General features: G+C 37.1%; 1 protein-coding gene across 3 annotated transcripts in view; it reads left to right on the top strand.

The window, feature by feature from the left end:
- The window catches only part of CAB39L (calcium binding protein 39 like), a 94,130-nt gene that overhangs the window by 31,028 nt on the left and 37,492 nt on the right, over positions 1–25,610 (top strand). For all 3 annotated transcript variants that reach the window (XM_032294620.1, XM_032294621.1, XM_032294619.1), the window contains exons 4-6: positions 8,838–8,956; positions 18,035–18,203; positions 25,046–25,105. In XM_032294620.1, the coding sequence (XP_032150511.1) occupies positions 8,838–8,956; positions 18,035–18,203; positions 25,046–25,105 (348 nt within the window). The remainder of the gene's footprint in view (positions 1–8,837; positions 8,957–18,034; positions 18,204–25,045; positions 25,106–25,610) is intronic.

Genomic DNA, 25,610 nt, shown 5'->3' with positions numbered 1-25,610 from the left:
ATTCCCCACTTGAGGGATATTTTACAAATTTCCAGTTTCTAGCAATTACAACTAAAGCTGCGGTGATCATTTATGTATAGTATTTAGTGTGAACATAGGTTTTCATTTCACTTAGATAAATACCTAGGAGTAGGACTGTTGGGGAATGTCAACTTTTTGTCTTCTTTTGTTTTATTTTAGCCATTCTAATAAGGATTCATGGCACGTCATTGTGGTTTTAATTTGGATTTCCCTAATGACTAATGATGTTGAGCATCTTTTCATGTACATTTTTGCCACCATATCTCTTCTTTTATGAAGTGTCTATTCAGATCTTTTGCCTCTTTTGAATTTGGTTGCTGAATTTTGAGAATTCTTTATATATAGTCTGTATACAAGTCAATGGCTTGTGTTTTAAAGGGGGTGTTTTATAGTCTTTGCCTTTTTTTGTCTTGTTTGCCTTTTCTCTTCTATGCTATCCATGAGAGATGCTCTTTTTCAGCAATTATTCTGGTTGCTGTGACTGCTGTTCACCAACTCTTTCTTCCCTCCTTTTCTCTTTTCTTGTTTGATTTTAGTTAACACTTCCATATACATCATTCATTCATTCAGCAAATAATTGTGGAACATTCCATGTTAAGGCTGACCTTTTTGGAATTTGCCAGCAAACACAAGGGCTTCTTCAGGTTTGAAACCTTATTGGTTACATTATACGTAACCTTAGAATTGCCAGCTAAATTTTGGCATTTTGGATCATTTCTGGATGTTGCTTATTTATTATCAAAGATATTTTGAGGGTTTTGCCTTTTTTTTTCTCTGGCCACTTCTGAGTCCAGAGCTTGAGACCTGGCAGCCTGTGGGTTGCAAAAAACTGGTTTTGAAATAGTTAAGGTTTCACTCCAGTTAGGTTGGCATGACAAATTGACAGCTATAAAGATTAACGTGTAATGTAGAGATCATTATTCACCAGCTTGTACCTGTTTCAGTGTTCTATAATCCTTTCTATTCTAATCCTTTCCTCTGTTTTGGGAAGTGGTCCCTGGTAGCAGAACTTGTTTTTGTTATCCACAGGGGGTTTCCTTTGCCTTTACACACATTTGCTAATGAACTAGAAGAATGTTTTTCTCTGTGTAAAAGTTGGATAGAGTTCTGTGGAGCTTCATTTCTACTGTTCACTGGAATGCTGTATGGAATGTTCTTGTGGCATTTCACTGGGAAGTATGAAAAACATGTTCCTATGACATTTCAAAGAGGGTTGATATTTATTCTGCAATATTACACTGTAGGATCTAGAAAGGTTTGAATAAAACAGATGCTTTCTTTCATTTTAAAATCAATGTATGCTTACAGCTATATCTTTTTTTATATGGCAAATAGTCTTTAACATCAGTATAAATACGATTTATGAAATATAACTTTTTTTTTTTGAGACAGGATATCATTCTGTCACCAAAGCTAGAGTACAGTGGCATGATCTCAGTTCACTGCAATGTACACCTCCCAGGCTCAAGTGATCCTCCCACCTCAACCTCCCAAGTAGCTGGGAATATAGGCACGTGACAGTACACACAGCTAATTTTTGTATTTTTTAAATAGAGATGGAGTTTCACCATGTTGCCTAGACTGGTCTCAAACTCCAGGGTTCAACTGATCCTCCAGCCTTGGCCTCTCAAAGTGCTAGAATTATAGGCATGAGCCACCGTGCCTGGCCTATAAACATGTTTTAATGTTTTAAAATTATGAGAGCAACTGATTTTGAAGTATCCTTTTAAATTGAAGATTCACCTCCTAATTGGTTTTTGTGTGAACATAAGTTTTCATTTCTCTGTGATAGATGCCAAGAGCGCAATTGCTGTTATGGTTAGCTGCATGTTTGGCTGTTTCAGGAACTGCTGAAGTGTTTCTAGATTGACTGTACTCTTTTACATTTCCACCACAATGTATGAGTACAGTTTCTCTTCATTCTTGTCAGCATTTGATATTGCTGTTTTTTATGTTAGCCATTCCGATAGGTATGTAGTAATATTTCATTGTGGTTTTGATTTGCATTTCCCAAATGGCTAACATTGTAGAACATCTATGTGCTTATTGCCATCTGTATATCCTCTTTAGTGAAATGTCTCTTCATATCTTTTACCCATTTTCTCTTTTTTGTTTATTTTTATTTTTTACAGTAGAAATGGGCTCTTGCTATGTTGTCCAGGCTACTCTCAAACTCTTGGCTCAAGCAATCTTCCTGCTTCAGCTTTCCAAAGTAATTTGATGCCTGGGATTATAGGCATGAGCCACCCCACCCAGCCTTTTGTCCATGTTCTAATTAGATTGTTTGTTTGAGAAAGGATCTCCATCTGTTGCCCAGGCTGGAATGCAGTGGCACAACCTCAGCTCACTGTAGCCTCTGCCTCCAGGGCTCAAGTGATTCTCATGCCTCAGCCTCCTGAGTAGTTGGAATTACAGGCATGCACCACCACGCCCAGCTATTTGTAGTAGAGACAGGGTTTATGTTGATCTGGCTGGTGGTCTCAAATGCCTGCCCTCAGGTGATCCACCTGCCTCAGCCTCCCAAAGTGCTGGAATTACAGGTGTGAGCCACCACACCTGGCAGATTGTTTGTTTTTTATATTATTAAGTTTTTTGGGCTGGTAGAAGGGGAGGTTGGGTTTTGGAAGGGGAGCATTTGGAGAGCATGGGTTTTTATTTATTTTTTCCTTTTTAATTTGTGTGGGTACATAGTATGTAGTGTATATGAGATATTTTGGTACAGGCATGTAATGTGTAATAATCACATCATAGAAAATTGGGTATCCATCCTCTCAAGCATTTATCTTTGGTGTTACTAGATCTTGTTCATTGTTTCTATTGTTTTTTGTACCTATTAACCATCCCTATCCCTCCCCCATTCCCCCTCTAATACCCTTCCTAGCCTCTGGTAACCATGCTTCTTTTCTCTATCTTCATGAGTTCACTTGTTTTGATTTTTAGATCCCACAAATAGCTGAAAATATCTGATGTTTGTCTTTCTGGGCCTGATTTATTTCACTTAACATAATGGGCTCCAGTTCCATCTATGTTGTTGCAAATGACAGAATAGCATTCCTTTTTATGGCTGAATAGTACTTTATTGTGTATATGTATCACCTTTTCTTTATCCTCATTTTGTCATCTGTTTTTGGACACTTAAGTTGTTTCCAAATCTTGGCTATTGTGAACAATATTACAAGAAATATGGGAGTTTAGATATCTCTTTAATATACTGATTTCCTTTCTTTTGGGCATATACCTAGGAGTAGGATTGCTAAATCATATGATAGCTCTATTTGCAGTTTGTTGAGGAACTTCCAAATTGTTCTCCATAGTGATTGTACTAATATACATTCCTACCAACAGCACATGAGGGTTTCCTTTTCCCCACGTCCTCACCAGCGTTAGTTGTTACCTGACATTTAGATAAAAGCCATTTTAACTGGGATGAGATGATATCTCACTGTGGTTTTGATTTTCATTTCTCTGATAATCGGTGATGTTGAACCCCTTTTCATAGAAGGCCTGTATTCTGTAGGTTGTCTCTTCACTTTGTTGATTGTGTTGATTGTGACTGTATCCTTCACTGTGCAGAAGCTTTTAAACTTGATGTAGTCCCATTTGTCCATTTTCCCTTTGATTGCCTGAGCTTGTGGGGTTTTACTAAAGAAGTTATCGCCCAGACCAATGTCCTGGAGAGTTTTCCCAATGTTTTCTTTTAGTAGTTTCATAGTTACATAGATCTTAGATATAAGTCTTTAACCCATTTTGATTTGATTTTTGTTTGTGACAAGAGATAGGGGTCTAATTTTATTCTTCTGCATATGGATCCAGTTTTCTCTGCACCATTTATTGAAGACTGTCTTTTTCCCTCAATGTGTGTTCTCAGCACCTTTGTAAAAAATTAGTTCACTGTAGGTGTGTAAATTTGTTTCTCAGTTCTCTATTCTGTTCCATTGGTCTATGTGTCTATTTTCATGCCATTACCATGCTGTTTTGGTTACTAGACAGCTCTGTAGTATAATTTGAAGTCAGGTCATGTGATTTTGTCAGTTTTGTTCTTTTTGCTCAGGATGGTTTTGGTTCTTCTCGGTTTTTTGTGGTTCCATGTAAATTTTATGGTTTTTTCCTACTTCTATGAAGAATGTCATTGGCATTTTGTTAGGGATTGCATTGAATCTGTAGATCATGAACATTTTAACAATATTGATTCTTTCAATCCATGGACATGGAATATCTTTCCTTTTTTGTGTATCCTCTTTAATTTCTTTCATCGTTTTTTTTTTAATAGTTTTCGTAATGGAGATTTTTTACTTCTTTGGTTAATTTCTAGGTGTTTTATTTGTTGCTGTTGTAAATGAGATTTCTTTTTTGGTTTCTTTTTCAGATTGTTCACTGTTAGCATCTAGAAATGCTACAGATTTTTGTTTGTTGATTTTTGTATCCTGCAACTTTATTGAATTTGTTCATCTATTCAAATAGTTATTTTGTGGAGTTTTTAGTTTTTTCCAAATATAAGGTCATACCATCTGCAAACAAGGATAATTTGACTTACTCTCTTCCAATTTGGATACCCTTCATTTCATTCTCTTGTTTGATTGCTCTGGCTAAGACTTCTAATATTATGTTGAATGATACTGGTAAAAGTTGTCATGTTCCAGATCTAAGATCTGCTACTGTTGTACTGGGATCTATCTCTCACGTTAGCTCTAATGATATTTGCCCTTCATTTCATTCTCTTGTTTGATTGCTCTAGCTAATACTTCCAGTGTTATGTTGAATAACAGCGATAAAGTTGTCACGTTCCAGATCTAAGATCTGCTACTGTTATATTGGGATCTATCTCTCACTTTAGCTCTAATAATATTTGCTTTATATATCTGGGTACTCCAGTGTTTGGTGCATATATATTTACAATTGTTATATCCTTTTGCTGAATTGACCCCATATTTATTATATAATGACTTTCTTTGTCTCTTCTTGCAGTTTTTGTCTTGAAATCTGTTTGTCTGATGTAAGTATAGCTACTCCTGCTCTTTTTGTTTGTTTGTTTTCATTAGCATGGAATATCTTTTTCCATGTCTTTATTTTCAGTCCATGTGTGTCTTCATAGGTGAAGTGTTTTTCTTGTAGGCAGCAGATCATTTGGGTCTTGTTTTTTTTAATCTATTCACCTACTCTATGTCTTTCTTTTTCGTTTTCTTTTTTTTTTTTTTTTTCCAGACAGGGTCTTACTCTGTGATCCAGACTGGAGTACAGTAGCACAGTCACAGCTCACTGCAGCCTTCATCTCTTGGGCTCAGGTGATCCTCACACCTCAGCCTCCCAAGTAGCCACTCCAAGTCTTTGGATTGCAGACTTTAGTCCATTTACATACAGTGTTACTATTGACAAGTAAGGGCTTACTCCTGCCATTTTGTTATTTGTTTTTTGATTGTTTTTTAGTCTTCTTTTTCTTCTTTTCTTCTTTCCTGTCTTCCTTTTAGTGAAGGTGATTTTCTCTGGTGGTATGCTTTAATTTCTTGTTGTTTTTTTTTTATGTTTTGGGTATTCATTGTATTTGTTTTTAATTTGAGGTTACCATGAGGCATGCATATACTATCCTATAAACCATTATTTTAAACTTATGACAACAGTAATTACATAAAGAAACACACAAAAGGAAAACTAATAAGAACTCTACACCTTAACTTCATCCCCCTGCTTTTTAACATTTTGTTGTTTTTCTTTATATTTTATTCTACTGTTTATGTCTTGAAAAGCTGTTATTATTTTTGGTTGGTTCATCATTTAGTCTTTCTCCTTAAGACAACAATAATTTACATACCACCTTTACAGTGTTATACTATTCTATGTTTTTCTATGTGCTTCCTATTTCCAGTTGATTTTATACCTTCAGATGATTTCTTCTTGCTAATTAATGTCCTTTTCTTTCAGATTGAAGAACTCCCCTTAGCATTTCTTGTAGGATGGGTCCGGTATTGATCAAATCCCTCAGTTTTTGTTTGTCTGGGAAGGTTTTTAATTCTTCTTCATGCCTGAAGGGCATTTTTGCCAAATATACTATTCTAGGGTAAAGATGTTTTCCTTTAGCTCATTAAATATGTCATTCCACTCTCCCCTAGCTGTAAGGTTTGCACTGAAAAGTCTGCTGCCAGATGTATTGCAGCTCCATTTTATGTTATTTTTTTCTTTTCACCTGCTTCTTTTAGGATTTTTTTTTTTTTTTTGACATTTTGAGTTTGATTACTAAATGCTTTGAGGTAGTCTTCTTTGGTTTAAATCTGCTTGGTGTTCTATAACCTTCTTATGCTTGAATATTCGTGTCTTTCTCTAGGTTTGGGAAGTTCTCTGATATTATCTCTTAGAGAAAATTTTCTATTCTTATCTCTTTTTCTACCTCCTCTTTAAGGTCAGTAAGTCTTAGAATTGCCCTTTTTACACTATTTCCTAGATCTCATAGACAATCTTCATTGTTTTTTATTCTTTTTTCTTTTGTCTCCTCTAATTGCTTATTTTCGAATAGCCTATCTGCAAGCTCACCAATTCTTTCTTCTGCTTGATCAATTCTGTTATAAAGAGGTTCTGATGCATTCTTCAACATGTCAATTGCATTTTCAACCCTAGAATTTCTACTTGATTGTTTTTAATTATTTCAACCTCTTTGTTAAATTTATCTGATAGAATTCTGAATTCCTTCTCTGTGTTGTCTTGAATTTGAGTTTCCTCAAAATAGTGATTTTGAATTCTCTGTCTGAAAGGTTATATATGTCTATTCTCCCAGGATTGGTCCCTGGTGTCTTATTTAGTTCAATTGTTGAGGTCATGTTTTCTTGGATGATGTTAGTGCTTGTAGATATTTATGAGTATCTGACAGGATGGTGAGATCTAGGCAATCTCACAAATCCTTAATTTCCTTATTCATAATATGTTTATATACATATTTATATTTGTACATATTTATAAAACATATATTATAAATTCTTAATTTCTTGTTTATAATATGCATAAGGTTGTTGTATGCATGCCAGAAAAAAAATTAACAAAAAGAATATGAAATTTAAAAAAATAAGGTTGTTGTGAAAATTTGATAATACCTGTAAAGCTCTTAGCATAAGTACCTGGCACAGAGTAGGCACTCAATAAGTATTTGCTTCTGTGGAGGTAGAGGTAGAGGTCATGGAGAAGAGGAAGTACTGATCGATATAGCAAAGGACATGGTTGTAGTACAGAGAGGGGCACTCATCCCAGGGAGAATACTCCTAAACTGAATCTTAAAGAATGACAGAGTTCATGAAAAAAGGAAGAGCATCAACAAAGGTATAGAAGCATAAAATGTTGTGTATATGTGGTGTAGCAATTTGATACTAATAGAACTTGATGTAGGAATTGGAAATGATAGTTAGCTGATGAGACTGGAGAAGTTGGCTGCTGTCAAGTCTTTGAAAGTATTGCACCTTTTTCTAAGCTGAAAGTATTGCACCTTTTTCTAAGCAAAAGGGAGACATTGAAGAATTTAAGGAGAGAGATGGCATGGTCAGATTTGCATTTCTAGCTAGCTCACTCTGCAAGGCGAGGATGCTTAGAAGTGGAGACAGTAACTGAAGTAAGCTCTTTTATAGTTCAATTGAGAGATGAAGGCCAGAACTAGGGCCATACTGACGGAGAATGCAATGTCATTGTATTAATATGTTCTCACTCTGCTGTAAGGAAATATCTGAGACTGGGTAGTTTTTAAAGTAAAGAGGTTTAATTGACTCACAGTTGCACAGTGCTGGGGAGGCCCCAGGAAATTTACAATCATGGCAGAAGGGGAAGCAGGCACAGACCTTCTTCACATGACAGCAGGAGAAAGAAGAATGAATGAGCAAAGGGGAAAGAGCCCCTTATAAAACCACCAGATCTCAAGAGAACTCATTCACTGTCACGAGAACATCATGGAGGAAACTGCCCCCATGATCCAATCACCTCCCACCAGGTCCTGCCCTCCACACACAGGGATTATAGGGACTACAATTTGAGATGAGATTTGGGTGAGGACACAGAGTCAAACCATATCAGTAATTCTTGTACTTATTTTTCGTATAACATACTCAGGTCCAGTCCAAGCTTTCTTTTGGAAAACGAGGCTAGACAGATTGTAAGGGTGTATGAGAGTGCAGGTCTTGTCCATGAGGACTCTAAGAAGCCCTATTCATGATTGCATATCTAGTTCCTCTGTCTCACTGATTCGGTGATGTCTTCTATTCCTCCAGACTAGATATATTTGTTATGATCACCTAGATCAAATATTTCCACCTAATGGAAAACCACCTTTTTTTTTTAAGTCAAGGCACTAGACTAAAGAATAGTGAATGAAGTGATAACGTGAAGTAAAAAAAAGGAAGTAGATCTAAGAAAAAGGAATTTGATTCTAACATACATTATACTAAAATCTTAACTTATTTTCTTCATTTGTTTTCCATGCTTATTCATGAAGGTTTACAAATGTTAATCATAATTTTTTTCCTGAATAAAGGTAAACTGTGAAAAAAACAAAAAATTCAGTTCTGTCATACGCACTTTATGTCCTTCTGTGCCCTGTGGGAAATGGACTTCCAGTTGGTCAAATTTCCCACAGCACAAATCCTGTTGCAAGGAGCTGCATCCATTTTGTAAACTGTGTTTGCAAGCACAGCTTGTTAGGAGTATATGGGAAAAGTATGTTAATGTTTTAGAAAGGATGATATCATTTCTAAATATACATACATATATGTGTATGTATGTATATATTCTACATATTATACAATTCATCCATTTAGAGTGTACAATTTAATTGCTGTTTGTTTCTTTAACAGGGAAAAAAAGATGTGACCCAGATATTTAACAACATCCTGAGAAGACAGATAGGCACTCGGAGTCCTACTGTGGAGTATATTAGTGCTCATCCTCATATCCTGTTTATGCTCCTCAAAGGGTAGGTACATGACTTCCTTTCAAGTAGGGCTGAGTTTATAATAGTTGTTAAAAGTACATAGCATTAGTCTCATTTGAGACAGGATCAGTTCCCTTTTGGAAGTGCAGTAAAGGTATTTGTCATGCATAAGGTCAGCCCTCCAGATCTGTCTCTGTGATGACTTAGGCTGCAGCAAAATCCTTTCTTTGCACCTAATGTTTCTAAAGGTTATGTTTCCACTTACTGCCTTTCTTTCCTCCACATTTCTGCTATCTCTGTGTCTTCCTATTACAGTATTGCTTGTGCTTCCCTATCTGCCCTATTCCTAGCTGCCCACTTACCCTTTTCCTGCTGCATTAGACTGAATGCCCTCACTACACACACATGCACCCACGTATATATTCTGGTTCTGGGAACTCAAATACAGGTATGAGAGTTTTTCTGGTAAGGAGAATGTATATGGGTCTATAGGGAAGCCATAAAACCGAAGTCCAGCTAGGTAATAGAATCCCTGATTATTATTTTTATGTATACTTATTTGTAAATGTTTCTTGGGCATTTGGGGGCTACTCTGAATCATAAAGACAAGATTTGGGTGTAGCAAGGCTTGAGGACAGCAGACCATCTTCTTCCCTTCGTCTGTCTTTCTACTCCACCATGTCAAATCAGCAAGTCTCTTTATTTTATTGTATTCCTGTTTTCAATTCTGCTGTTTCATACCTAACCTGTCTCACTGATGTTCATTTTCTCTCTTGTACATTTTAAAATATTTAAGTGTATCAAGATAATACATAGTTTAAAAATCAGATATATCAATATGTAGCAGTTTTTCGCTTTTTTTTTTTTTTTTTTTTTTTTTTGAGATGGAATCTCACTCTGTTGCCCAGGCTGGAGTGCAGTGGCATGACCTTGGCTCACTGCAACCTCCACCTCCCAGATTCAAGCAATTCTCCTGCCTCAGCCTCTGGGTAGCTGGGATTACAGGCACCCACCACCACACATGGCTAATTTTTATATTTTTAGTAGAGACAGGGTTTCACTATTTGGCCAAGCTGGTCTTGAACTCCTGACTTCAAGTGATCCACCCGCCTCTGCCTCCCAAAGTGCTAGGATTATAGCCGGAAGCCACCGTGCCCAGCCTCTTCGCCTCTTCTCCATTTTTCAGACCTACTACCCAAAGACAACCACTTTCATCTTTTTTATTTGTTCATTTGTTTATTTGTTCATCATTGTTTTCATCATATATTTACTTCTGTGTTACAAATAATGGACTTATACTAATTTTTCATTTATCAATTTTAAGCAGTATCTTTGACAAGATAAACTAAATGATGGTCTTTTTACTGCCACCATTCTATTTCCTTTCCCTTTTTTTCTTAATAAATTTTATCATAATTTTAAGTTTTAATAATCACATTTAGATTATTATGATTGTATAGTTCTTATTCCTTAGTGAGCAAAGTAATATGCTATGATGATTTTGGTTTTGGTTGCAAAATAATTGTTTTACTGGAGAATTGTTTCTTTCAGTTCTGGAAAGGGAAATATCCTTGTATCATGTATTAGTTAGGGTATGCGAAGCCTCTGTAACATATAGATCCCAAAGCGAAGTGGCCCCACAACAAGATAAGTATATTTCTCACATAATAGTGCAGAGCAGATTTCTAGGTCATCAGGGAGTTCTGTCATCTTCAGCACGTGCTATCTAAGATCACTTTGTTCATTGCCATTTCAGCCCACAGGAAGGTGAGAGTATATAAGAGATTTTATGTGTTTGGAGACTGACAAGAATTCTGGTGTGATGAGAGCTTTGTGTGAGTCAGAGGAAAGGGTGTGGTATGAAGCTGCAAAGACTGAAACCAGTTTATGAAGAGCTGTCGAAGTCCTGCTAGGGAATTTGAATGTCATTCTGTAAGCAACATGGAATCATCCAGGGACTAGACATGAGGAGTTCTGGTGGCAATGTAGCAAATGGCTTCTGGGTGGGAGACTGAGATTCCAGCTTGGCAGAGTCTAGGGAAGAGATTAACAACAGAACTTTAATGGAGATACTGAGAATGAAGAGAATGGGTATTTGAAAACATTTTCATTTCCTTCCGATTCAAAGGTAATGCTTGGTTTTTATTTTAAAACTCAAACATTTTAGAAATGTACAATATAAAAAGAAACTGCATCTCATAATCTCTCCAAAAGAAATCATTATTGACAATTTGGGGACTACACCTCTGGTTTTAATTCTCTGTTACAATGATTATTCTTCTGTTTTTCATCCCAAACTTTTAACTATTCCTTCACATCCTGTTTTGTATAAACCATTTACTCATTGTTTGCTATGTGCCAGCTATTGTAATGTATTTACTTATGTTATATTATTTACTTTCCAAACACTATGAGGGCTGCGTATTAATTTTTACCATTTTACAGATGAGGAAACTGAAACTCAGAGAGAGTAAGGATATTGCTCAAAGTTATACAGCTAATAGATGACAGACCCTAGCTTTCCATCCACATCTGACACTAAATCCCATGTTCCTTTCCGTTAACATACCTTTAAGAAGATTCAAGGCCCATACAAGTGTGAAGGGGGAGGGAATTGTTGATGCTCCTGAGGACGGGGTAGACAACAAGAAGCTTTAACTGGAACAGTTGTACCTTAATCTGTTTGACCTGCTACCATTTTCTTTTTCTTTTTCTTTCTTTCTTTCTTTTTTCTTTTTCTTTTTTTTTTTTTTTTGAGATGGAGTCTTGCTCTGTTATGCAGGCTGGAGTACAGTGGCGCAATCTCAGCTCACTGCAACCTCCACCTCCTGGGTTCAAGCGATTCTCCTGCCTCAACCTCCCAAGTAGCTAGGACTACAGCCACGTGCTGCCACGCCCATCTAATTTTTTGTACTTTTAGGAGACAAAGGGTTTCATTGTGTTAGCAAGGATAGCCTCGATCTCCTGACCTTGTGATCTGCCCAAAGTGCTGGAATTACAGGCTTGAGCCACCACGCCTGGCCCCCTGTTACCATTTTCTAATTTGTCATTAGAATGTTAGAGATTTCTCTCTTCTTAAAAGTCAGAATTTGTACTGAATTATCTCTTGTGAAGTCACTTGAAAACCTAGGACATAACGTGACTGGTACATTTATACATTAAACAATAATATTATACGAGAGTATGATAGTAACATTCTATAAAGAACCTAAGTCTAACCATAAAGAATATAAGACAAAAAGCAATTGATACTTGTCTATCAAAGAGAATTATCTGGATATGTGATGTTAAACATGGTAGAAAGGATTTGGAGCCCAAATGTTCTGAAAAGATTATAAATAAGGACTTACTCACTCTAAATGAATTTGTCTTCTGGCTCGGGCAAATGACATTCCAGGGTACTGAGAGAACTTGAGAATGAGGTCACTGAACTGCTCTCAGTGATCCATAAAGAACTGTGGCCAGTGGACTATGTTCCAGAAAGCTGATGTTAAAATCATCAATTTCTCCCAATTACCCTGTTTTTTAAAGTTTATTGCAAAAAAGTTTAAGCAGTTTCATTTTGGCAATTATTTTATAGATGGTACTATGTAGTTCATATTTTATCACATCAGGAGATGTACTTTTAGTAATGCTAAGACTGAGCAATGGGTTCAGATGGTGACAGTCTGATTCACTATAAAGTTTCCCATCGTCCTTAAACTTAATTGTTTTACCATCCATTGATGAACATTGTCTGATTCAGTTATTTCACTAGAGATGACAAAAAGGCGATTTTGAATTCTGTCATTCCTTTTGTATTTTTTATTGGCTAGAGTAGTTTTATAGAGAATACTGTCATTCACTCACCACAGCTTCAGGTGTTAGAATAGTCTGAAGTACAAATCATACCACAGAGGCAGAATAAATGCTTAATTCTTTTAATTATCATTTTAGAGAAGAATAAAATATCCTAGGAACTTTCAATGGTATCTAATGATTTATTTCCCTCCCTCCCCCTCCCTTTACATACGTGTGTGTATAAATACATATGTTTACATTTGTATACAGACACACACACACACTCTTCTAGTATCTGAGAAACTAATGGATTTAATGTTTTCTATATGTCTTATTTAGTTCTACACATTTTTTTAAAATGCTTGATTGGCCATCTGTGGCCCCTTCTGGGTGATATCTCTTAACATCACTAAAATAGTTTGTGAGAGCTTCCTTGCTTTCTGGTGTAACAAGATATGCCACCCAACTGGTACATTTGCTAATGAAGACCTGACATTTCTACCAAGGATGTTGGTTCTTTTTAGAGAGGAATGGTTCTTAGAGACTACAACTTGGATGCTAGGGGTGCTCCTTGACATTGGATTGTTGTTGCTTCTAGGCTTTTTTGGTGGACAGAATTAACTCATTATTTTATTTATTTATTGAGACAGAATCCTGCTCTGTTGCCCATACTAGAATGTAGTGCTGTGATCACAGCTCACTACAGTCTAAACCTCCTAGGCTCAAGTGATCCTCTTGATTCAGCCTTCCAAGTAGCTGAGAGTACAAGTGCATGATACTACACTCAGCTAATTAAAAAAAAATTTTTTGTAGAGACAGGGTCCAACTATGTTGTCCAGGCTGGTCTCAAATTCCTAGGCTCAAGTGATCCTCCTGCCTCGGCCTCCCAAAGTGCTGGGATTATGAGCCACTATGCCTGGCCTAAGTTGTTATTTTTAGTCAGCAAATGTTTCTAGATTAGAAACATACCTTCTTGACTATACTGAGGCGACCAAGTGTTTGTTGAATGGCATTTTACAAAAGTTTTCCAAATATTGCTTGGCATTGTTTACTTCCAGCAATAATCACAAAAGTCATTTTCCCCCTTACATAAGTAATCTTTGTTCTTAAATTGAAATATTCTTGCACAAGATCATTCTTCTAACCATTGTCTGTGTAATTATTACTGTAGCTACTGTTAGCTGAGACAAATGCTCTTACATTTTGGCTTTCATTAAATTTGAGAGAGAACTTTCATTATACTCTCATTATTCAGTGGGCATGCCTATATAGTGGTGTGCCTTCTCCATACTGACACAGTTCATTGCAGTCCAGACCATATGATCCAAACTACAAATCAAGAAGGAAGATGTGATTCAATTCTATAAAATAGTGATTCAACACTCATCAGATTCACCTTTATTGGGGACCTGCCATGGGTTAGCCATTGTGGGAAACAGTAATTAGGCATGATCTTTGCCATCAGGAAGCTTATCTATGAGTAGAATAGATTAGGTGAGACAAATATTGATTCTTTACCAGACCTAAGGATATTAATGGTAGTGGGGTTTGAAACTTAACATAAGCTTAACTTATGGAACACTTCTTTATATAGTAAGCAATAACCTATCAAAAGTCAATATCCTAGAAGGTAGTCAGGTGGAAATGATCTATGTGAATTATAAATCCCTTAAAGAGTACTGAGGATAATTAGGATTCTCTATCTATCTCTGTATATGCCTATATATTTCTAAGTTATAGAAGTTGTAATCTCAGCACGATAGATGTCAAACTGCTGGGATGCAATGACAAGGGTACTGACCCAGAGGAGTCTTGGTTTTTAGAAACGTTCTTTTATTTCTTAAGAATAAACTTTCAGTGCATCACAGATGATTTCAATAAGCCTCACAAAATGAAAGGAAAAAGAGAACTAATTATACCCAAAAGTTGGAGTGGAAACTTTTTATAAGATGGTCTTACTTTGGAAATTGAATTAAGAAATGAGAAAATGTTGGCCAGAGATGATGCATATTTTGTATAAGTCAGAGTTTGACTCTCATTAGAGTACTCTAGTATTGTGACATTTCTTCAGTTTGAGGCTTATTACATTCTTTATATGCATGCTTTGTGAAAAACATTATGCTAGGCACTCTTTGGAGACAGGGGTAGGGACAGGAGAAAGTAGCAGTAAATAAGACAAAGACACTAAATGGAGATGGGGATAGGGGAGAAGAAAAACATCCCCAATAATTAAATTGATTGTAATGAAGTCAAGAAAATAGACTTGTAGCCATTTACTGCAGTATAACGTAATACAAAATTTAAAAAGTGTTAAGGTGAAATTACAGGCAAGCTGTTGTGTGAATGTGAAGGGGAGAGAGAATAATCCTGAATTGTAGTGATTAGGAAAGTCTTCAAGGAGGAGGTGGCATTTGAACTAAGCCTTGGAAGATAAGAAACATCTCAGTGGTAGGAATGTAAGGAGAAAGGCATTCCAATTGAGGGAATTAGGTGCTCCAGGGAAATGGCCAATGTGATTGGAGATGAAACTGAAAAGTTAAGGTTAGGGCCAAATTATAAAAATCCACACATATCATACTAACCAATAAGCCTGGATTTTAATTGTCCTTCCCTTAGATTCTTTCTGTAGGCCAACAGCCTTTATTTTATACTCTCTTGAGTACTACATCAATAAATAACAGTGCTTTTCTCCTTCACATTTCAGAACATATGCCCTTCTTTACAACATCTTTAATAAGACCCCACCTGATTTGTTCCTTGCAAGCCAGGAGGCTGATTTTCAAGTTTCTAATAAGAGAAATTTCTAGCACTATAAATTGTTCTTCCTTATATTCTACAAAGAATCATAACTATCTGAATATATTAGCATTTAATGTTACTCTAAGTTATTCAAGGAATACTCAAATAATATTTGTGAATATCGTTCAGCAGAAACAGGACAGAAATGAATAAATACTACCCTGGTATCTTTGTTTGCTGTTTCCTCTACTAATATTTGTAAATTTGATATTGCAGAGTAGTCTATTTCCTGAATTGAGTCTTTATTCTTGAATCTGTCTTTCATGAAAATTCTATAATCTTATAAAGAATAGTACATTATTTATTGTTCAACAAAATGTTGTTGCTAGTAATTGGTGAGTAATAAAATACCTTAAAGTTTTATAATATCATACAAGTATCATAAAAACTAGTATTTAGTTGAAATGGTCAATTATATTTCTTTAAAAATTTGATCATATTTTATTTTATTTTTATTTTTTATTTTTGGAGACAGGGCCTTGCTTAACCTCCCAGGCTTAAGCAATCCTCCCACCTCAGCCTCCTGAGCAGCTGGGAGTACAGTCGTGTGCCACCATGCCCAGATAATTTTTTTATTTTTTGTAAAGTCAGGGTCTCACTATGTTGCCCAGGCTAGTCTCAAACTCCTGGGCTCAAGCAGTCCATCCACCTTAGCCTCCCAAAGTGCTGGTATTACAGAAGCGAGCAGTCATGCCCCTCCAGATTTTTTTGGGTTTTTTTGCCCTATATTCTGCCCACTTCCTAGTGTTTCACAACTATATCTTTCTTTGTTCTATTCTTCCCATATTTAGCACACAATTGTCAACTATATTATTTCAATACAGGGCTTATTATACTTGGGCTAAGCATTATTCATTGTGTTAAAATCTTATCACACGCTGGAATGTATCTTTTTTTTTTTTTTTTTTTGAGACAGAGTCTTGCTCTGTTGCCAGGCTGGAATGCAGTGGCATGATCTTGGCTTACCGCATCCTCCACCTCCCATGTTCAAGCGATTCTCCTGCCTCAGCCTCCTGAGTAGCTGGGACTACAGGCACACACCACCACACCCGGCTAATTTTTGGAATTTTAATAAAAACAGGGTTTCACCATGTTGGCCAGGATGGTCTCAATCTCTTGACCTCGTGATCCACCCGCCTGAGCCTCCCAAAGTGCTGGTATTACAGGTGTGAGCCACCACACCCAGTCTAGAATATATCTGAGACTTAGATTTATTTAGATATTGAATTTGACTCTGAGAGATTGTGTTTATATTAGAAATGGAACCGATCTAGTATGCCAGTCCTGAATTGTTTCCCACAATAGATGTTTTATTTGTCTAGTGTAGTTTTTGCTGTGAGCCATGATTTCACTTAGAATTTAAGTGGTTTAATCCACAGCTGTGTATTAGTCACCTATTGCATGAAAATTGTATATTTATATAGTTCTCCCCTATCTTTTTCCTAAACTCCAGATGGGTGTATACTACCGCCAAGGAGACATTTCTACTTAGGTATCAGCCATCTCAAAACTAACGTGGTCAACCACAAACTCTTAGTTTCTTCACTAACTTATTCCTCTGCTAGTTTATTCCTCTTAATAAGTAGCACCGCCATCCACCCAGTGATTTGAGCCAAAAACATAGGAATCATTCTTGAATTCTCAGTTTCCAAATTTATTCCCTCACTCAAGCTACATTATCAGCAAGTCCTGGTGACTCTTCCTCCGAGCAGTATCTACCACCTGCTCACAGTCCTCTGTTCTGCTCTTGCCACCCCAGGCCAAGCCCCAGTTCCCTCTCCTGGGCTTCTGCTCCTGTTCCTATCTTGCCTTCTGATGTTTTACATACATTCTCAACAAGAAGCCAGAGTGATCTTTTTAAAGCATAAGCTAGCCTTGTCAATTCTTGCTTTAAACTCTCCAAAGGCTTCCCATTACACTTAAAATAAAACCCCCCCGCTTACCTTGGCTGACAAAACTGTATCTGATCTGGCCCCTGCCTTCTCTCCAATTTTACACCACTCATGGTTGTTCCCTACAATCGAATCACACAGGCCTTATTTCTCCTCCATTTCCCCAAGCCTGTTCTTGCCATGGAGACTTTGCACAGTTACTTTCCTTTGCCTGGAACATTTTGTCCTTTCCATTAGTCTAAAGTAACGTTAACTCAAGTAGTCACTTACACGCACACACCCACAAAATTAAGTAGTCACCTTTATAATGTGGCATATTTTATTGTCATCAGTTTTCACAGCACTTCTCAGTATATGAAATTATCTTTTCATTGTTTACGTTCTGCCTCATCCCCCCACCAGATACACTCAGATATGAACATGATGACAGCGGTGACCTCATGTTTACTGTTGTCTCCCCAGCATCTGGAATAGTGCCAGGCCCATAGTAGCTCTTCAGTGGGTATTGAATGAGTGGTGTTTGAATGAACTGTGACAAATGGTATGTGTGTTTCCATTAACAGCAGTATTGAAATGGTTCTTTTGATGCCATTAATATTATTTTAATAGGATAACAGAGTTCTCTATTTCTCTCTTGTTTACGCTTTAGGTACGAAGCCCCACAGATTGCATTACGTTGTGGGATTATGCTGAGAGAATGTATTCGACATGAACCACTTGCCAAAATCATCCTCTTTTCTAATCAATTCAGAGATTTCTTTAAGTATGTGGAGTTGTCAACATTTGATATTGCTTCAGATGCCTTTGCTACTTTTAAGGTAATTTTTTTTTAATCAGCTAGGTCATTTATAGTCACTTGGCCACTGAAGGGGCAATCTAATTTTAAAAAGCAAGAAATTTTATTTCTTAGGCCTCAGTGTAGCCAACCATGTATGATGTGGCTCATAAGAGGCATCTGTAAATAGAATGCAGTCTATGAGGCCAGTCTGTCCTATTGCAGAAAAACAACTCAAAATATTTGTCACAGGCTCAAATGAAATGAATTCCAGCACATACAGTTATGTAACAAAAGGCATATGTAGTGCTCTGTGTGTGGCACATTGTCATTTATGTTAAAAACAAGTTAAAGGGCATAAGCTCCCACTTAAGATGCATATACACTGAATACCTCTGCAAGAATGCATAGAAAACAGCAACAGTGATTATTTCTGGGGAATGGAACTAGGTAGTGAAGGGAGATGGAGAATTTCATCTTTGAATGTGAAGGGCATCATGTTATTTTATGAATGTAATTTTTAAATGTCCACATGGTAAAACAAAATAGTAATAAATTATATTGTAGTTTTTCATAATCATCTACAGTTTGATCATGTATTATCTACTTTTTCACTATGTAGTAACTTGTAGGATGAAGTATATTCACATTGTTAGGTAACTGACTACCAGAACTTTTTTACTTTGAAAAATTCAAACTCTACCTCTCTACTTATTTTGTCTTTTTTGTTTTTTTTTCCTTTTTGTGGAGAATGGGATCTCACTATATTGCTCAGCCAGGTCTTGAACTCCTCTGCTCAAGCTATCCTCCCACCTCTGTGTCCCCAAGAGCTGGGATTACAGGTGTGAGCCACAGTGCCCGGCCCTCTACCTCTATACTTATTAAACAATAGCTCCCCATTTCCTCCTCCCTCCAGCCCCTGATAGCCATTTTACTTTTGGTTTCTGTGTTTTATCATCAAAAAGATGTTCAGACAATATATCAGAAAAGAGTGCAGCTAATTTGCAGACAAACATACCAAAACTTATTCATCAGATGAGTGATGTTACATTTAAGGTTTCTATTTTAGAAAACCATTTACTTAGACTTATGATCCTGCCATTATTTAACATATTTTGAAGTTGGTATCAATGTGTATGACATGTTCATTTTTCAATAATGGCAAACTTTTATGTTTCAAGGGCAGATAAAAGTTTTGGAAACAAAAACCTATTTGACATTTTGGTTAGTATATAAGGTGGGTGATCAAGTTAGCTAGAGTTATTTGGGGGGATAATGATTATCATAAAAATAAATTTTAAGATATAAATAAAATAGACATGATTTTCTTCAGTGTCTACCAAATCAGCTCTGAAGGCCATTTTAGAAGAGGAATTCCAAAAATATTATAAGCTGACAATGTAATAGCAGCATTGAAAAAAATAGGCTTTCAGGTTGAAAAAGTAGATAAGACTCATTTAAGTATATATATATATACACACACACACACACACACACACACACACACACACACGTATTCAGATTCATTTCTTTAAAACCATTTTAACAATTTAATTGTTCTATTTACATAATTCCAAATTCATACTTTTTTCAGGATATACCTATATAACATTTTTTATAAGTTTTACTTAATTGTAATCCATGTATAAATTATTATTTTTATATTTTGTCTTACATACATATTTCAATAACATTGATAGAGTTCATATACTAATATTAATACATACTCCAATCTTATTACTTTATGAACAGTGTTTGAAAGTTGCCTATGACTTAGATAATAAATAGTTCTTTTTAAATAGCTCTCCAGTGGTGGAAAAAGGGGAAAGCAGTAGTTTGCTGTGCTGAAAACTACCTATTATATGCAGACTAGAAAGTTACCCAGCCTGTTCTGAGAAGGTGCCATAAGCCTGTTGAAAGGTATATTAGCTCACATGGTCACAGAGAGTGTGAGAGAGTGTCAGAGTAAAGGGTGGGAGATGTCAGTGGGGTAGAAGGAAGCTGGGACTTAGGGAGAAGAACGCCTGGCTTCTGGTGGAGGGTGAGGGACAGGGCATGGTCTCTGTGGAGGCGGAGCCTGAAGTCTCAGCCGTCACAGGGATTTGCTGTGATGAAGAAGATCAAACAGTGGTGGGTGGTTAAAGGGGAGGCAAGTCCTGGCAGCTGCCTGGGACATGATCTATAAAAGCAACCAGGCCATCTCTGGAAATACAATGAGCTAAGGAAAATTGAATTGACGAAAATTCTGCAGGGAGAATACTGTTTGAGAATGATGGGAATATTTGGAAGCCACTTGGGGTGGGCTAGGGGTAGATTCCAGGGCAGGCTTAAGCAACAGCAGCTGGTTGTTCACAGCTGCCAAGGAGCACGGTGAGCCCAGTTAACTGCAGCAGTTTTTGAGATAAAGTCTCACTTCATCACTTAGGCTTGAGTCCAGTGGTGCAATCTCAGCTCATTGCAGCCTTGACCTCCCAGGCTCAGGTGATCCTCCCACCTCAGCCTCCCAGGTAGCTGGGACCACGGGCATATACCATCACGCCCAGCTAATTTTTGTATTTGTAGCAGACATGGGGTTTTACCATGTTGGCCAGGCTGGTCTTGAACTCCTGACTTCAAGTGATCCACCCACCTTGGCCCGTCCCAAAGTGCCCAGGATTACCGGTGTGAGCCACTGGACCCGGCCACTGTGGCATTTTTGTTGTAATAGCAGGAGGGTGTTTGGGTTTTGAACCAGCACTGAATTGCCTGAGACAACAGAGGAAATGCCATCATTTCCCCAGTCTCAGGGAAACCTGCAACAAACACAAGGCCTCTAGCATCTGGGTTTGAAAGGACAGTGTTCGCAACCTGCTAGGGTGTCCACAGGCCTCCATTCAGCCTGCTGGAGAAGGGAAGAAGGAAAGTTAAGGAGAGATGAAGTATAAAGAGTAGGAGGCTTGGGGTAAGGAAAGCAAAATCTCAGGAGAATAGCTGAGTGAGGGAAGGAAGCAAGGAAAGGAGGGAGGGAAGGCTTGGAGAGCAGACTCCAAGAAATGACTGCTAGGTGGAGAGAGGGGGGGTGAGGGCAACAGCATGGCTCTGGGCTCGGAGTGTTGGAAATGCCAGGAGCAGCCATGTCTCACCACAGAAGACAAAAATTGTACAGTGGCTAGAGATGAGCCCCCAAAAAGGTGGATATAGAGCATGTGGTGAGATAGGCCTTGGTTGCATCAAACATGAAGAATGACATTAAATGCAAAGGATGATTCCATTTCTTTCTACCAAAATGTCTGTGTCTAAACTACTAAGGAGGTGTTTGCTAATAATAGACATTACAGTCCCATTTTTTTTCTTTCCTATCAGATGGCTCTTCACTGTCATGGAAACAAGTAAATTCATTTTTTTAAAAACCACAAGTAAGACTTCACATAATTACAAACATAGAACAAACACTAACGGAGGGAAAAAGCAAATACTTAATGAAAATGTATTTCTGAAAATTTCCCCAAAGGTTTTTAAACATTTAATACAATAAAATGTACTTGATAGTAATTTCTTGTTAAGCCCAATTTAATTTTCAGAAACAATATTGAATCACAAAAATAAATGATGATGTTTTAATTTGTATTTAAGCCAATTTTCCATTCAGTTTAAGTCAATCCTTTAAAATCTAAATAACTATAAAAAGTTTTCTAGTATGCTGCCAGTATTGGAAACACCAATTTTCTATATTTTACCAAATGTTTATGGTTAATATAATGTAAAAATGACCATAAATCACTTTTTAAGTAGTTTCTTTCCTTCTTTCCTTCCTTCCTTCCTTCCTTCCTTCCTTCCTTCCTTCCTTCCTTCCTTCCTTCCTTCCTTCCTTCCTTCCTTCTTCCTTCCTTCTTTCCTTCCTTCCTCCCTTCCTCCCTTCCTCCCTTCCTCCCTTCCTTCCTTTTTGAGACAGAGTTTCACACTGTCGCCAGGGCTGGGGTGCAATGGCATGGTTGTCACTCATTGCAACCTCCGCCTACTGGGTTCATGAAATTCTCCTGCCTCAGCCTCCCAAGTAGCTGGGATTACAGGTGCACACTACCACACCTGGCTAATTTTTTGTATTTTTAGTAGAGACTGGGTTTCACTATGTTGGCCAGAGTGGTCTCAAACTCCTGACCTTGTGATCTGCCTGCCTCAGCCTCCCAAAGTGCTGGGATTACAGGCTTGAGCCACCACACTTGGCCAATTAGCTGGTTTCAAAGGGTTTTGTTTGGTCGGTTGATTGACTTGATTTTGGCATTGGCTTTGGGTTTTTATAACCTCCTACTCTAGTCTTTTTGGTTTTGAGCTCTTAAAGGGACTGTTGCCCAGTTTAGTTATTAATATTGTAACATTATTTATGTTTTCGGCATAGAGTTGTCTACCAATAGTCCTTTCTCAAAAAATGATTCCTTACAACCATAATCTCTTTCATCCCTCCCTCTAAAAGGTCTCATAATAGGAGTGCTTTGAATTCCGTCTTTCTCTGTCACCTGATAAGCTGGATGTCCTTGAGCAATTAATTAACCTTTGGGTTTTACTTTTTCACATCTGTGAAATGAAGAATCACGGACTTGTGAAGATGAGAAACCACATGTGTAAAGTGCTCGGCACACTCCCCAGCACACAGTCAGCCCTCTCAACAGCAACTGTGGCAGGCTCCTCAGCCTTTTATGTCCCCGCCCTCACCCAAGTTTCTCCAAGCAGAATTCACTAAAAATATCACTATCAGATTTTTGGCATTATAGTTATACTATGCAAAACTTAGGCCTTAAAAACAGAATCTTTAGGAGGTAGGATGAAAGAGTACACTATTTGAAATAAGGTTTTTAAAATCTAAATTCTTTAGCATTTGAACTTTATTTTTCTTCACAACTTTCTGTCTTTTCCTTTTTGGGTAGGATCTTAGCTGGTTTTGTGTGTGTGTGTGTGTGTGTGTGTGTGTGTTTTATCCACTTACGTGATCTATAATGCAGCGATTATATTTACCTATGTATTATGTGTACATAAGCCTGTGTGTATGTATATATGGTTTGTACATACACTTATTATGTAGATAAATTTGAGGGTATATATGTATCAATCCTATTACACACTCAAGTGGAAATGTGGGCGTGAGAAAGGGAACGTGTGCATTGTTTTTGGCTGTATCCATGATATATATGTATGCTGCAGGAGCCCCACCCTATTATGGTTTTCTAATACTGGATTTTTAAGCTCTTTCAAGGTTTTTTTGCCCTCGGAATTTGAAAGTGTTGGTTTTAACTTAACTCCCTCTTGATCCCTTTTTCGTTGGGATTACACTAATGTATGATGCAACCTTTCTAAGCAGCACTGGTCTGCAAACTGCTCTTTTTGTTGCCACTGGGGCTGTGAGCACTGGGCCTGCAGTGTGGGAAACCCAGACCCCACTTTCAAGGCTGATGATAGTTGTAGCAGGTGAAGAACTCCCACGGGTGGGTGCAGCGATCCAGTGTCTGCTGCAGCCCATAGAAAGAGCTCCGTCTAGCCTGGGTCAGCTCAGAAAATTCGTATTACAGCTCATGGGGTTTCTATGACGTTATGGGAGGGGTGCTGGAATACATGACACCAATATTATCCTTTTAAAAAAAAGACTAGGGACCTCAAAGGACCCTGTGGAACTACCTTACTCTTTTACTCTTACAGGCCAGGAATGGAACCCCTGTAAATGGTTTTCCCATTTTAGAACTCCAATTCCAGAACAGTACTGAGTGCTCTGCTCCAACTCAAAACAAAGCAAAACAAAACAAGACACTACCATGTTTCCACTGATAGGCCCAGTAGTTGATCAAGTTGTGTGATAACAAGCAATAGGGAACTAAGAGCCACTCTTAATTGTTTTTGAGCTTGAAAATTATAGTATACAATGCTTTAAATATTTTACTTTTCTAAAAATTAAAGTAGAAATGAGTGGGTATCTGTTGCTATCTGCCTTTTCTTTTTGAGTTGTTCTGTATCTTTTACATACTTTTCAGAAATTTTAATTAAATATGTATTAAAGAATAAGAATTTATTTTGGAAAATTTCAAAATTCTTATTATGTTTTTAATTAAATTTTTTATGGCACCTAAACAGGGTATTTAGCCTCTAAGCATTTCAAAGGGATTAAGTGTTTGTTTTCCTACAACATTAAGGTGAATTAAGGATATAATTTAGGTATGAGTTGAAGACAGTCAAATGTTTTTTCATGCTTTTGTTCAGTTTCCTGCAAGTTTATATCTGCCATAAGATAGAGCTACTCATCTTCAACTTTGAAAGGATGCATTGTGCTACTTGGTAACTTGCACAACACCTCGCACCTCATTAACCCAAGGGCAGGGACAATACTGGTTTGACACTGCTAAATGGCAGTCCTATGCTTCCAGTATCTGAAGTGCCTTCATTTTTAAAGTGGTTAAGAAAAAAACAAAAGGTTTAAATTCTTTAAAAACGTGTTATCTTGTGAGATATTGTTTTAGGCCATTCAGAGTTCATTTTTTAAAAGATTAGTTATTAGTGACCTTTGAAAACAATCATCATATACTTTATTTGAATATTTATGATATCATAATCACAATGTAGAGTTCATGGCTTAAAGAAGTATGAACTCATCTCAAGTTCCATTTGTTTTACGAGTTAAATAATTTCTATCATAAATCTAACAATATGGATTTGAAACACTAGGTTTAATACTAGGATTTTCTTTTCTAACATGAAACAAACTTGTATTTCACATCTTAAACTAAGGTAGGAATGGAAATAATTTTGTGGTGTAAATGAAAATGTTCTTCTGCAACTTCTATATATTCTTAAACCTTAGAAAAGAGACATTTATAATATTAATAGCTGTAACAATTTTGTTTCACTTGGTTTTTCTTTTTCTAGGATTTACTAACCAGACATAAAGTGTTGGTAGCAGACTTCTTAGAACAAAATTATGACACGGTAAGTAGAAATCATTTTTAAAGACTTTACTGCTTTCTCTTTCCCTCCTTCTTAGATCTATGAGCACTTGCCCCTATGAATTATCCACAAGAGAAATCAATCGTATTCAGCCATACTCCTGATTTGTCTGTTTACCTGGAAACCATGTCATCAGGAAATTTTATGGAAAATTGAGGATGGTGGGAGGTCAGAGCTTTCGCCTTTTTCACATCTCTTCCTGTGGTGCTCTGAAGCTTCAAGAAATGACTAGCACTTGCCTGCTTTGATGTTGCTCTTAGGAGGCAGTAGGTAACTCCAAAGGAAGAGAATCCCACCTTTACTGTCTACTTGGTTGATAATTACTCTTACTTAGTAGCAAAAATATGAAAAATATTTTTATCTTACAACTCTCTTCCCTGACAATAAGCAGTGAATCCAACTCACCATTTTGAGATTTGGTTGAAATGTCACTTTTTAGGAAGCTTTCCCTAATCCCACCCCTCCCAAAACATGCATCCTACCTCCT

This window comes from Sapajus apella, unplaced genomic scaffold, assembly GCF_009761245.1.
Source record: "Sapajus apella isolate SASKATOON/1434 unplaced genomic scaffold, GSC_monkey_1.0 scaffold32, whole genome shotgun sequence".
Classification (NCBI taxonomy): domain Eukaryota; kingdom Metazoa; phylum Chordata; class Mammalia; order Primates; family Cebidae; genus Sapajus; species Sapajus apella.
The sequence above is the reverse complement of the archived record's forward strand: the minus strand, read 5'-3'. Positions and strand labels throughout refer to the sequence as shown.